The sequence below is a fragment of the Cannabis sativa genome, chromosome 5, assembly GCF_029168945.1.
Source record: "Cannabis sativa cultivar Pink pepper isolate KNU-18-1 chromosome 5, ASM2916894v1, whole genome shotgun sequence".
NCBI classification, from domain to species: Eukaryota; Viridiplantae; Streptophyta; class Magnoliopsida; order Rosales; family Cannabaceae; genus Cannabis; species Cannabis sativa.
Genome location: NC_083605.1, coordinates 75,962,495 through 75,976,457, shown reverse-complemented (window position 1 = coordinate 75,976,457; position 13,963 = coordinate 75,962,495). Strand labels below are relative to the sequence as shown.

The following is a 13,963-nucleotide window of genomic DNA, read 5'->3' as shown; positions in this document are numbered from 1 at the left end:
TAACATAAAAGCAGAAATATTATAATATTTTATAAATAATGTGTCATTTGAGATTAGAAGAGAAGAGCCCCATCTCACAAAAGAAGTTTGCTTTCAAAAAATGAAAGTTCAAACCCAAAAATTACAATCTTTTATGGACAAAAAAGCCCCACAAACAACCTCAATTATACACAACTTTTAATCTTTTGTTTTTTTTTTTATACAAATTACAAATCAAAAGGGGGCCATTGCCACATGAAACTCACCTAATAGAGGGGCCAATAGTCCTTGAGAATAACAAATCAAAGAATTGTATAATTGACCTGTATATATTATACCAGTTCAAACAAATACAAAGTGACTCAACTATAAATATATATTTATATATTTATATATATATATATATAATAAATAAATATTATGTCTTGAAATCTATACCTTCATTGCCCATTATGCATATACAGCATAATTTGATCCTAAACTAACCTTTTTTCGCCGATTCTTAGGGCACCGAGTGTGTGTGTTTGTGTGTGTGTGTCTCGCTGTACAAGGTTTCTCAAACACGAATAGGAAGCCCGTAATTAAGGAATGTCCTAATCCGTCCGTCCCATCCAGCCGTTACAATCACATTACCCCACATGTGTGGAGAGCCCGACATACTCTGCAAGGCGCTCCTCAAGAACTTGAACTTAGACGAACGCATTGATGGAGAAGAAACCGCCATTGGATTTGAGTTGACAAGTTTTTCTTCGGGCCAAGTTGCTGTTCCTTTTGGCAAAGACTCTAAAAACCCGCTTAAGGAGAAACAATCAGGCGACGAGAGAGACAGTTTCTGTCCCCCCGAATGATCGTCAAATCTTGGGGTTGGGATTATTTCTTGGATACCTTTCGAACCACACCACGGTATTGCAATTACTGCATTGTGAGATAGGAAACTCTCAGAAGACCAATTGCTTTTCGTGTGCGAAGAAGTCTTGTCTTGGCTAGTGTAATTCCATATGTAAACATTCGAATCCTCGGTTGCTGCAACTATGTGTTTCCCGTCTGGGGTGAAAGAAGCCGACATATGGCTTGCTCCATTTCGAATACCTAATGATTCGAAAAACAAAAAAGGTTTCACCTTTACATACATAAAGATTGCATTTTTACATAAAACTTAGAATCCCGAATAGGCGAATTTGGCAACATACCTTTAAATTTGCAGATTACATTGTTCTTGCAGAGTATTCGGACTAATGAATCAGCAGTTGTGACCATGACTTTGGTTGGATCACTAGGAGTGAACTGATCAATAAGGCAAAAAAAATTTACTATAATATAAAAAAAAAAAAAAATTAATAGCTTATTTCTTAGCATAACAAAAGGTTATATAAATATGTTCAACTTACCTTAATGCCAGTTATTCTCTTTCCTGGAGACTTCTTTTTCCCTTGTAAACAAATTTGAGTATCGAATTCGAGACGATTATCTACAAATAAAGTTAATTTGATCATAAACAAGGGAAGAAACATCATAGTCATGTCATGTCCTATGATATTCAGAATTACACAATTTAGTATGTTTATCTGACCGTGTAATTACAACTCTCCAATACTCATAACCCTATCAAAATCGGGTGTAATTACTAACGATATGTTTTCACAAACCGTATGCAACTACACAAAATTTCTAATATTTACAGATTTCGAGTTTGGGACTGTATATTCATACCTATGATATTGTAGAAAAGACAGGTTCCAGACATGGAGCCAACAATTCCACCCTGCAAAAATTTCGGTGACAATGTTAGATGATCAAAATCAGTGAAAATTGCAGCTTAAAAATTGTTACTATTTACTAGAAACCGACCTTTCCATCGGGTGAATAAGACACTGCAGTGACTATTTCTCGAATATCAATGTAATCAACAACCCTACAGCGACGAACTTCCCATATTCGAACTTTCCCATCTATCGAACCACTGATGAAATAGTTATCATCTATCGGGTTGAAATCAACACAAGTGACTGCATCAAAAACAGTAGGTTTAAATTTAATAAATAATCAACGAGAAACCGAAGCAATATTGAACAACCGAAATCTCTAAGGCAGCAAAAAGCTCACCGAAATTATTATGACAAAAGACTCTAAGACATGTTTCATATCCCAATTGCCATAATCGAACGGTCTTATCAGTAGACGATGATAGCAGAAACTGCAGGGCAAAACAGATTAAAATCACATCAGTATCGAAATGAAAACAATTTTCACATAAAACCGAGCTGAGAACAAGATACTAACCCCTTTATTCGACCACGAAAGATCCAAGATGTCACCACTATGTCCTCGAAATTCATGTAGAGGCTTGTCCAATAAATTGAATATTTTCGGAGGGAAAATGGCACAAGCAGAATCGGACGATTTTCTCAATTCGTTTACTTTACTATGTTTCCCACTATCAACAACATCCAAAGGACATAACTTTAAAACATTATCAATAGTGAAACATTGTGAAGAAGAACAATCGCCAACAATGTCAAATTTGTTCGATCTCTCATCTTCGCTAACCTTCCACACTCGCACAATACCATCTTCACCCGCACTTGCCAAATAATGTCCATCAAGACTGAACTTCATTGTCAAAATCGAACCTTCATGAGCTTGAAACTCTTGTCCAGCAAACAGCGAAGAAAGTTCCTTGCTTCGCTTTCTATACAGCTGAACTTGTACCTTTTGCAACCCCATTTCCATTGTAGTTGTTGTTGTTCCAATAGGACGGGGATTCAAAACCCCGAGTCCATTTTTATCAACAACACACATTCCAACACCGAATTTTCTTAACCAACCTCTCTTAATCGTCTTCTTAACATGAAAAAAGTATCTAGCATCCTCAACCTCTCTCTGCCTCAAAGGTTGAACCTGAACCTGAACCTGAACCAAAGGCGAAGGTCTCTGATTCCCCCGAAACGCCTTAGAACTAACAAGTTGATCGGAATTAGCCACGCAAAATCTACCAAGCATTCTATTCTTATCAAGTTCCCCTTGACAAAACTCATGACCATTATCAGAACCACCATTTTCATTCGACGAAGAATACATACTAGACTCACTCGACGAAACCCCTTCTTCTTCGAAACCCGAATTTCTCAAAACCGCTCCACTATTTTCGGTTATCCTATCCATTTCTACTTCAATTTCATCATTAAGAACATTCTTTTCATCTTCCATTAATGTCAAATCCTCATCCAAACCCATACTCATCCATTTCAAGAACTTCCTACGGCGTTCAAAGACATCACCACCTAATTTCTCAGCCCAAACTTCATACCTTAATCTACTCGAAATACTAGAACTACAATCCTCTGCTACACTATCCGAATCCCAATCCGAAACAGAAGAAAGGTCCTCATAAGCATCATAAAATTGATCATCTCGCTCCAAACTCAAACAGTTCATCATCTTTTGTTTACACTTAAACAATTTTTGCTTAATTATCCCATGAGATCGGATTTTCTGACACATAATTTCAAACAACAATTAATAAAAAAAAAAAAAAAAAGCAAACAACTTTACTTAAATTCAGACAAAATAGACAAAAGGGTTCACGTTTTTCTTTTCATTTACTTCAAATCAAAACTAATAAATCCAAAACTAAAATAGCAAAAAAAAAAAAAAAAATCCCAAATTAAGATCTCAACCAACAAACAAACCACTCCTCCTAACTCCAAATTAAGTACAAATCTAATGACTTTCCTAAAAAAAGGGATTTTTATATCAAATCAAAACATATAAAACAAAAAAAAAAAAAATCAATTTCACAACAGCTTGATTAATCCCCCAAAAAACCCTAAAGGTAGAATTTTTATTTCTCACCTGGGTCACCACGAAAATTTTGGTCAAAACCCAGAAATCAAGTCTTCCCACATAGGGATTTTCGCTTCCTCAAATTCTTATCTGTTTCCTTCTTCTTCTTCTTATTCTCTCTCTATATCTATATATGTTTGTTCAAATCTACATGAGCATCCCACTTGTGAAGAAGGCAAAGAATATTTTTTTATTATTACAATTATTACAAAAACCTGAACTTTAACAATAAAAAAAAATAAACTTTTTACAAAAATTAAAAAATAAAAAAAAAATACCTGGATTATGGTGTCACAAGAAGAAGAGAAGAGAGTGAAAAGTGGTACTTAGGTTATTATGTTGTTGTGTTGTGTTGTGTCTTTGTTTCTGTCTTGGAGTTTGTAACTCATTTTCCTATGGTGTTTGATTTCGGACCATCTACCGGTTGGTACTAAATGTTTGGTTTTTCTTAATTTTTTATTATTTTTTATTTTATTATCACTCATTTTGTTACGAGTGTTACCTTTAATCTTTTATTACAATTTTTTATCAGTTTTTATGCTTGAAAACACATGTCGAAATAATTTTTTTTTTTAATTTTCTTTATCATTGCGATGTTCGTTATGCTCACAACACCAATCCTGTAAATTTTGAAAATTTTCGAATAGATTACAGTGTCGAAAATACATTTGAAGTTTTTTTAAACACGTGTGGTAAACTGAAATATTATAAACTATGTTTTCAATACTGCAAACTATTAGGAATTTTTTAAAAATTTACAGGGATGATATTATAACTATAACCGATTCCTTCCTTGGCTGTCATTTGCATATAACTAGCTAATGTTGCTGGGAATGCCCTTGGCGGATTCTATCTTCTCTTGATGGAGTAACTTGCAACCAGTGCTTTAGGGCTCTCTCCACACGGGGCGTCAGTCGTGAATCCTATATATGCCTATATGATGATATGGAAGAGGATTGTCAAGTGGAAAAAGACCCTTCGATTCGCCTTGACCGGATCACATAGCGTTAGCGGGACGGTAAACTTCGTAACGAATACCGCTATAAAAAATTTTAAAAAAATATTTCAACAAGTGATTTCGGAGGTAGAGGTTGACTAAGAGGTTGTTATTAGCACTTCTCTTTTATTATTAAGAGGAATGTTACCGTGAATTTTCTATTATAGCTTCTTAGTTAACTTTCGTGTTTAAAAACACATATCGAAATATTTTTTCAGTGTTCGTCATACTTATAGCATCATTCTCAAAAATATTTGAAATAAGTTTTTAGTTTTTTTTTTTTTTTTTTTTTGAAATAAGTTTTTAGTTTTTTAAATACTAGTAAACTATAATATCATGAATTCTATTTTGAGTACGGTAAATTATTTAAAAAATTTTAAAATTTTACAAGAATATTACTATAAAAAAATATTCTGACATATAATTTCGAACACTGAATAAGCACTCCTCTTTTATTAATAATAAAAAATGAATAATAATAATTAAAAAAATTGGTGAGTTGGTGGTTCTAGTTTGGGTTCTGAGCTAATTCCAATGACTAATTAGTTGATTTTATTGTCACAAAGCTCCAACGTAGAAATTTCTACTTTTGTTTACACTTTACATTATTTTATTTTTTATTTATTCTTTCAATATTCTTTTTTTAAAACAAAAAGAAGATTCTTTTAATATTCTAATTTTTTTTTTCTTATTATAATATTTTTCAGTCTAAAAAGACTTCATTTTTATTGAGATTGAAAATTAAATAAAATTACAAAATTAAAGGGTGACACTAAAGAGCATGATTAATAGTACAAGTTCTTAATATTTTAGTATATGCATTAAGAAAATTGGCATTGACTATGGTAAATACAATAAATATTACCATGAAATAAAAAATTATTTTAAATTTAGGATTGAACTGTAAATAAATTATCTAGTATATTTATTTATGATTTAGCATAAATTTTAATTGATAAAATACTTAAATTTATTTTATAATTAATTTTAAATTAACATAAAAATAATAACTACTCGAACTTATAAAGCTGGAATATCATACACTAAATAGAATAGTTCAATATATATAGAATACAAAAACAATCAAATGGTCTTAATAAAGAAAAATTATTTTAAATTTTGATTACAAAATTGCTATGAAGTTTAAGTTTATTTTATGAAGAGATTTTACTATAAATGTTATTAATAAAATTTATCCTTTTTTAATATTTGTTATAAAATGGTAATAATTACAATATTAATTTATTGTGTAATTACTAATGGTCTTGCCAAACATAATAATAGAAATTCACATAATTATTATTTGATATTTAAACCCACATTGTATTTTAAAATAAAATGTAGTTACTATGAAGTGTAATTACTACACTAGTAATCATAGTGCAAAATAATTACACACTTTCAAATGCACCCTAAAATTAATTGAAGATTTTTACTTCCTTTTTCCATTAAATGATTAATAGTGACTTTTCTTATTTTTACCTCTTTCAAAGATAAAATAAAATTTATTTAAAAGTAAACGACATTTTATTTGCACCCCATAAATTTATAAATACACTTTAAAATTAAATTAAAATAAACTTAAATTAATTGAAAAATTACTCTTAATAATTTTTAAATTTCCTTTTCCATACTATTGTGTCAATTTCAATAGCTATGTAGTTTTTTTTTTTTTTGGTATTACCATTTTATTAATAATGTATATATTTTTATCTTTTCTAATAAAATTTTTATATAATTTTTTTTTTAATTTTTTCTCTTGATATTTAAAATATATGTTATTTTTATTCTATATATGTATTTTTTAAAAATGTGAGGATGATGAAAAATAATATTTTTAAAAATATATATTATATTTTATAAAAATAATAAATTATGGGTGTCTTTAATCCTTATAAATGTTTAGTGTGTAAATAAGAATTCTCTTCGAAATAATGAATAAATTATATTAGTATATATATATATATATATTTTGATATCAATTGGACTATGTGTTTTGTAAAAATTATTAATTGAACATTCTATTTTGTTAAATGAAAAAATAGATTATGTATTTTCTAAAGTGGTACAAATAAGACATTTGAACTCAAATTTTAACAATTTTATTTTTAATATAATCAACTTAAAGATAATTCTATTATTATTATTATTATTATTTGATAAAAAGTCAGTTTAAAATATTATTTAATACTATTTTGAAAAATATATAATATAATTTATCATTTAATAAAACAGATCATTCAACTAATAATTTTTACAAACATAGAATTTAAAATAATATTAATCATATATATAATTAACTTTTTGTATTTCTTTTCTTTTTATTATATATATTTTTTTGAAAAGTTTTACAAAGTGATGAATCTTAAATATTTGGACGGTGGTTCGTTGTTATCATCAATATACAGTTCACATCTTGACAACTACATCCAAATATAAAATATATATATTAAAACAAAATAATATATTTTTTTAAAATAAAAATAATAATAAAAAACAGCTTGGACTTTGAGAATTTCACCAATAAAACTCCATTTATTTTTAATTATTATTATGTACTTGTTTTGCCTTGTTGGTTTATTTTATAATATTGGCCTATAAATTATATAATATTATAATTATATAAACTCAAAAATATTACCATTAAGGTAGTCACGGTACGGGGTAGTGTGAGTTGTAATTTTTTTTTAAACCAAATTACATATATATTTTTTGTAATTTTTCAAATTGCAACCTCAGCGAAAGATTTTAAAATTGCAAAAATCAAGTGTAATTTGAACGATTTACACTATTATTATTATCAAATAATATAATAAAAATTTAAAAATCAATCTAATGAAGTTTTAACAATACAAAATAAAAGATTATATTAAAGTTTTAACATTATAACATACATATACTAATCATCAAATTATTATATTAAATTATCTCTAAAAAATAATGTAATATACACATATATTACATATATTTGTTCTTATATGAAAATTGAAAAAATTAGTAACTTTGTAATATATAATGTGGTGTATCTTGAACTGAAATTATTAAATTCAAAACTGTAGATTACATTGCATCGCCAGTTGGACAAAATTACAAATCATAATCGCACCATAAAAAATTTCAAGCCACCATTTTTATACGAAGTGGTATGCAGGAAGTGGCGGAGCTAGCCTAACATTTTAGTAGGGGCAAAAAAATTTTTTGAAGCAATAATGAAAAATATAATTTTTATTAAAAAAATACAAATTCTATGTGAATAAAAATAAATATATGTAAGAATAAAATTAAAAAATATAAATTTTATATAGATAAATATAAAATCTGTAATGACAAAGATGAAAAAAATTATTTTTATGCGGTCAAAATATAAAATATTCAAAAATTTATATACAAAATTTATATAAATAAAAAGTTAAGAGGGGACAAATGACCCCACATGCTCCCTTCCCTTTGCAAGTGTACGCAATGGCAGACCCATATAGAAGCAGGGCAGGACAGTCACCCAAAAAAATCCAAAAAAAATATATATATATATATATATATTTTTGAGTTAGTTATGACATATATAGGCATAATATTAACTTTGATGTAATGGTTAAGCTAAATAATATATATGATAGAGGACAAAAGTTTTAAATTTTAATTCACTAAGAGTATTTTCTTTTAAAAAAAATTTACTTTTGTTCTTGCCTAACTAAAAAAAGTAAGTGTGCCACTAATGATACAATGCGAATGGTTATACCGTGTGGATAGTTTAATAAACACTACTAATTACTAAATATGGTTAAAATTTAGTAGTTGTGTTAATCTATTTTCAACCAACGTCTAATTTTTCTGATTCTAACCTTATAAAATTTATATTATATTTGTATTTGTGTATCGTATCAAATTTGTCACCCCTAATATACATGGTTAAAATTTAGTGATAAATGGTTAGAGTTTGATGTTTTTAACTTTGATGTGGTATATGGTCAAAAAATAATAGTTTAAATAATCAAATAAATAAATAAATAAATAAAAGTGAAGGAGAAAACGTAGTTGACCCGCGAAAAAGAGTAATAACAATTTGACAAGTCAACCTACGCGTTAATTTAATTTTATTATTAATAATAATTCTTTTTTTTGAAAGATATTAATAATAATTCACTAAATAATAGTTGTAAGTTTACACTACACCATCTAAAAAAAAGTGTTTCAATAGACTTGTTTCGTCATACCAAAAAGTATTTTAATTATTTTTTTTGTGTTATAATTATTTAAAATTATTTTTAAATTTTTAAAAAAATTCGAATAATTTATAATATTCAAAATAAAATTTACATATATTGTTACATGTTTTAGTATTTTTTCTAATTTTTAATTAAGCGGGTTGTAATTAAATATTTGTAATTCGATATTTATATTGAATTAGTAAAAATATGTTATAATTCGACCAAACTGCTTGCAAATTATTTAAAATTTTCTTAAAAATTTACAAATTGTCCTAAATAATTACAATGTACACAATCATAAAAAATAATTATACTAAAAATAATTTCTAGATGTCGAAATAGATAAAGAATTTACCAGAACGACCCTTTAAAATAGTTTACTACATAAATTTCTAATAAATAATACATAACTTTATTAATATTAGAGTAATTTACAATATAAATACTTAAGTATAATTTTCGATTGTAATTAAATAAATACTTAAGTATAATTTTTAACAGTAATAATACGTTATATTTCTGGAACATCTAGTCATTAAGTGTAAGTTAATGATCATGTGTGAGAGTCTCTAAATGGTTCAGGTCATTCTATTATAATTTGTTATTTAAAAATTAATTTAAATATACCAATAAAAAAGTGACATGTGGATAATAATTTAACATTTAACGATCAGTTACCTACGAAAGTTCTAGAAATATAATTTAAGTATTATTACCGTAAAAAACTAAACTTATATATTTGGTATATAACAAAAAATTAAACCGCAAATTACTCTTATTATTATTATCATAACGTATTGAATTATATATCATGAGGTATTTACAATAAATCAATTTAAATTGTAAACTAAATATGACCTAATAATTAACCATGCATGGCAATTTATTCACAATAGTATTTAAGAAAATGCTTCCTTTTTTTTTTTCTTTTTCATTCTTTTTTTAAAAAAAACTATAAACTTATTTATTTATTTTTTATAAGTGTGGTCGTAGTAAAATTTTAGAGATTTTTTTTATTTTTATATTTTAATTTTTTTTAATATTTTTATAAAAATTTATATATCAACTCACATAGCAACCAAACAAATTAGTAACCTAAATTGTAATTTAAATCTACATATATAGCAACCCACGTAAAAATTATTAGAACAACTTAAATCGTAAAAATAAAAGAAAATTAAAAAATAGAATATAAATTGATTCCCTAAAATTTTATTTTTGATATCATAAATTAAAATATGAAATTATATTTTTCTTAGTACCAGTTTTTTCTTTTTTTTTTTTTTACAGGTGTACAATTCTCAGAAATTATTTTTAAAGTAATTAATATTGGTTAATTTGAACAGTTGAGAAAGTGCATTACTAAAATGTAGAGTTACCAAAACATAAATTAGCTAAATATTATTATCTATTTTGAGTTTCGATATTGGGTATAAAACTATATAAGCTGGTCTAAATTTAAAAATATATATGCATTATTTGTGTTTTTATACAACAAGACCCCAAAATATAGAAAAATGTCATTTTTCTATATATTAGTTAGAGTATAACATTAATTTTGTATATATATATTTATATATAATAGACTTCACTTATTATTATATCACACCCTACATATAAAATTGAAATTGATCACTTTGAAATTATTAATAGTTAATAATTATGTTAAGTGTTAATTATATATAGGTGAAGTGCAACAATAGCTAAATAAATAGGTGACAAAGTATTATTGTTGTAATTTAATATAAGATTTTATCATTTATAAATAATATAAAAATTATTAACTATTCATAACACACCACATGATTCAATAATAAATTAAGTAAACTTATAAGGAGAAATTTAAAAATATATATTTATAAAAAAATTGAGGAGTGGCCCTTCATAGTTCAGCCACTGGTCAAGTCGATATGGTATTTATTGATTACCTTAAAATATTTAATAACAATATTACGCATAATAAGACCTTTAATAGTTAGGGTTTTAAAAGTTATTTTTAAGTTTCTGAAGTTTCAAAAACACTTTTCATCAAAAAAGAAAAACGTTTCAAAAACAATGTTGTTACCTAAGAGTATTATCTTATTGTGCCACATCATCCCACATGGAATATAAATGATAAAATATTGAGTTATATATAAGAATATATATTATATACTCTACTTATCATCAAGTGGTTTAAGATGAAACCCCTATAATTCTCAATGTAGTATCAGAACGACAGAACCATATTCTTGCAGGTATGTTACTCTGATTTGATAGTGACAACCACATCTTCCTAAGACTGACTCTAAAATATAATAGATCATAGAAAAAAAAAATTAAATCCTTAATTAAAAAAAAAAAGTATAATTTTAAAAAGGATAACTTTCTTTTATTGGCCCTCGACTAAGTGAATTCTAACACAAACTTAACTCGCTATACTCAGAACTAAATTTAACTACTCCACTTATTAATTTTAAGATAGAATCCCATTATTATATTTTCATCACTATACAATCGTGTGTACATATTAATATTTATTTTTAAAAAATATATAGATATATAAATAATTAAATAGAGATTATTATGTAGGAGAGTGTAGTCTAGAATACTCTAATATATGATAATAGATAGATAGAGAGATATACATTGATGAGCACCAACCAACCAAACAATATATATATATATATACATATACGTCAACTCCAACCACTACTAATTAAACTCTACTTTCAATACGCCACACTCAAATATATATATATAAATATACTAGGTGAATGTACGTGTCGAGCCACGTATTGCTAGTTTTAGCCACGTATTGCTAGTTTTATTTAAGATTTTAGTCTTTTTAAGATTTAGAATTTATTTTATTTTTAAAGATTGCAAATTTTTTGTTTGAAAAAATTAAATATTTATATTTGAAATATTATTTAATAATGTATTAAAAATAATATTAGTGTAATTATAAAATTGTAAATAAATTTATTATTGGAGTAGTAGATTATTCTATTTAGTTCTTTTTTTAACATATCATTGTAATGTAAGTTTATATCTATAAATATTCTGTAAAGTGTTAATATTATATGAATATCTCCATTTATAAAGCTAAAAAGTGGGTCAATGACAGAAGTGGTATATCTGCAATCACACAAAGATAGAAGTAGTATTTCTGCTTCCTATGCTTATCTAGAGAAAAATATTAATAAAAAAAATATTAATATTCTCTCAAGATAGGTTTGTTAGAGAGATATGTGGCTAAGATGATTTTTTTAATTTAAAAAGAGATTATTAATAAAAATATTAATATTCTCTCAAGATAGGTTTGTTAGAGAGATATGTGGCTAAGATGATTTTTTTAATTTAAAAAGAGATTATTAATATTTAAATGATTGTTTAATTTTTTGGTTTAATTATTGGGTTTATTTGTTAACGGGAGATCAAACCTAATCGTTAAATTTAACAGAATATTCTTTTATTTTTAAGTATATTCTGTTAAACCAAGAATTGACGTTAGATAGGCACTTTTAATATATAAAGATATATATATATATTAAATCTTTTTTCATACGTGAAGAAACTCACCTCAATCTCTCAAATCTCAATGTTCATCTACATACAACTTCTTTGCTTTTCTTCACAAATATATATATATGTATATATATATATATATATATTCATGTGTTGAACTAAGTTGACCTTTGACCCTGCATTAATTTCGGAACACTAACACTACATACATATAATATAATAAGAGAAAAATCCCATGAGCAACCTTAGGGTTTTATTCTTTTATTCTATTCTATATATAAATAAATATACATATTTACAAAATTTCTCAAAGGCAAGTTTTGGTAAGTAGTTTTTGTTGCTTGGTCATAACCAGGTCTAATTTGCACTAAGGCGGGCTAAATTTATGTCTACGACCATCTAAAGACTGAAAAAAAGAATTATTAACTTTTGAAAATACAACATTTTCTTTTTATAAATAGCCCAATAATTTATTTTTTTTAAAAATTCACCCAATCTCATAGCTAGCCCTGATCATAACTTGATCTTTTGTTTCTTGTCAAAAGATCACTTGATTTGTAGCGTAAATACTTAAAGTTTAACTCAATTATAATTAAATATTTAAGTTTAATTTTTTACAATAATAATACTTAAGTTATATTTATAAAACTTCTCTAAAAAATTAACTTAAATATTTAAATATTTATGCAAATTACGTAATTTGCTATGTGGAGATTTATGTACTCTATTTAACATAACATTTAAGGCTTTGTCCCATCTATTTAAATGTTTTTTTCTTCTTTTTTTTTAACACACACAAATATTATTGAATTAGTTATGAGATGGTGACAATATATATTGAGAATTTTTCATGGTGCAAAAACTTATTCAAAGTACCACGGCTACTCATATTTTTCAATAGTAATAATTATATATCTAGTGGAGGAATAGTACTAAGCAATATATATAAATATATAATACAATTGGTAGCTAAAAGTTTGAATATTTGAGAGCTGTTTTTGACATCTTGAAAGGCAAAACAACTATATATAAAAATAGTGTGGACCATAATATAATTGCTTCTCTCTTAAGCACTAATAGTATGTATGGGCAACCATTGTGGCTTTAATTTATTTGGCATTTTTATAAACAAATGCACATGCACACACATATACATATACATACATATATATAATCCTATAGAAAGCAATCATATAAATACAACAAATTAACAAAAAAATATTTTTAAAATATTTTATCAAAAAGCCAAAGTAATGGGCCTTAGCCTAACTTATATGGGTGTGTGGTGACATAATGTTATTGAATTAAAATATATAGGTTTGGCATATTGTAAGATGACTTGAACTAATTAATATTATTGAAAACCTAATATTATTTATTGTTTAGTTAAGAATTCAAGTGCCTTACCACCTTACCTAGCTAGCTAAGT

General features: G+C 26.0%; 1 protein-coding gene across 3 annotated transcripts; it reads right to left on the bottom strand.

Annotated features, from left to right (window-relative positions):
• LOC115715981 (uncharacterized WD repeat-containing protein C3H5.08c) lies at nucleotides 1-4,259 on the bottom strand. 3 transcript variants are annotated; one of them, XM_030644660.2, is made up of 9 exons: nucleotides 4,101-4,252; nucleotides 3,832-3,985; nucleotides 2,260-3,471; nucleotides 2,083-2,173; nucleotides 1,828-1,985; nucleotides 1,690-1,741; nucleotides 1,368-1,447; nucleotides 1,170-1,263; nucleotides 1-1,068 (listed from the first exon to the last, which is right to left on the bottom strand). In XM_030644660.2, the coding sequence occupies exons 3-9, from the start codon at nucleotides 3,415-3,417 to the stop codon at nucleotides 536-538; spliced, it is 2,166 nt and encodes a 721-aa protein (XP_030500520.1). In that variant the 5' UTR covers nucleotides 3,418-3,471; nucleotides 3,832-3,985; nucleotides 4,101-4,252; the 3' UTR covers nucleotides 1-535. The 3 variants fall into 3 exon arrangements, with proteins under 3 accessions (XP_030500520.1, XP_030500521.1, XP_030500522.1); XM_030644661.2 differs by having other exon boundaries at nucleotides 3,832-3,949; nucleotides 4,101-4,248; XM_030644662.2 differs by lacking the exon at nucleotides 3,832-3,985 and having other exon boundaries at nucleotides 4,101-4,259.
• Nucleotides 4,260-13,963: the final 9,704 nt, after the last annotated feature.

Excerpts from the sequence above, each read along its gene's own strand:
- LOC115715981 (XM_030644662.2), bottom strand. The coding sequence starts at position 3,417 with ATGATGAACTGTTTGAGTTTGGAGCGAGATGATCAATTTTATGATGCT. Across the intron at positions 1,986-2,082 it reads CTTTTGTCATAATAATTTCG|TCACTTGTGTTGATTTCAAC; the intron begins GTGAGCTTTTTG and ends TTTTTGATGCAG. Across the intron at positions 1,448-1,689 it reads TCTTTTCTACAATATCATAG|ATAATCGTCTCGAATTCGAT; the intron begins GTATGAATATAC and ends CTTTATTTGTAG.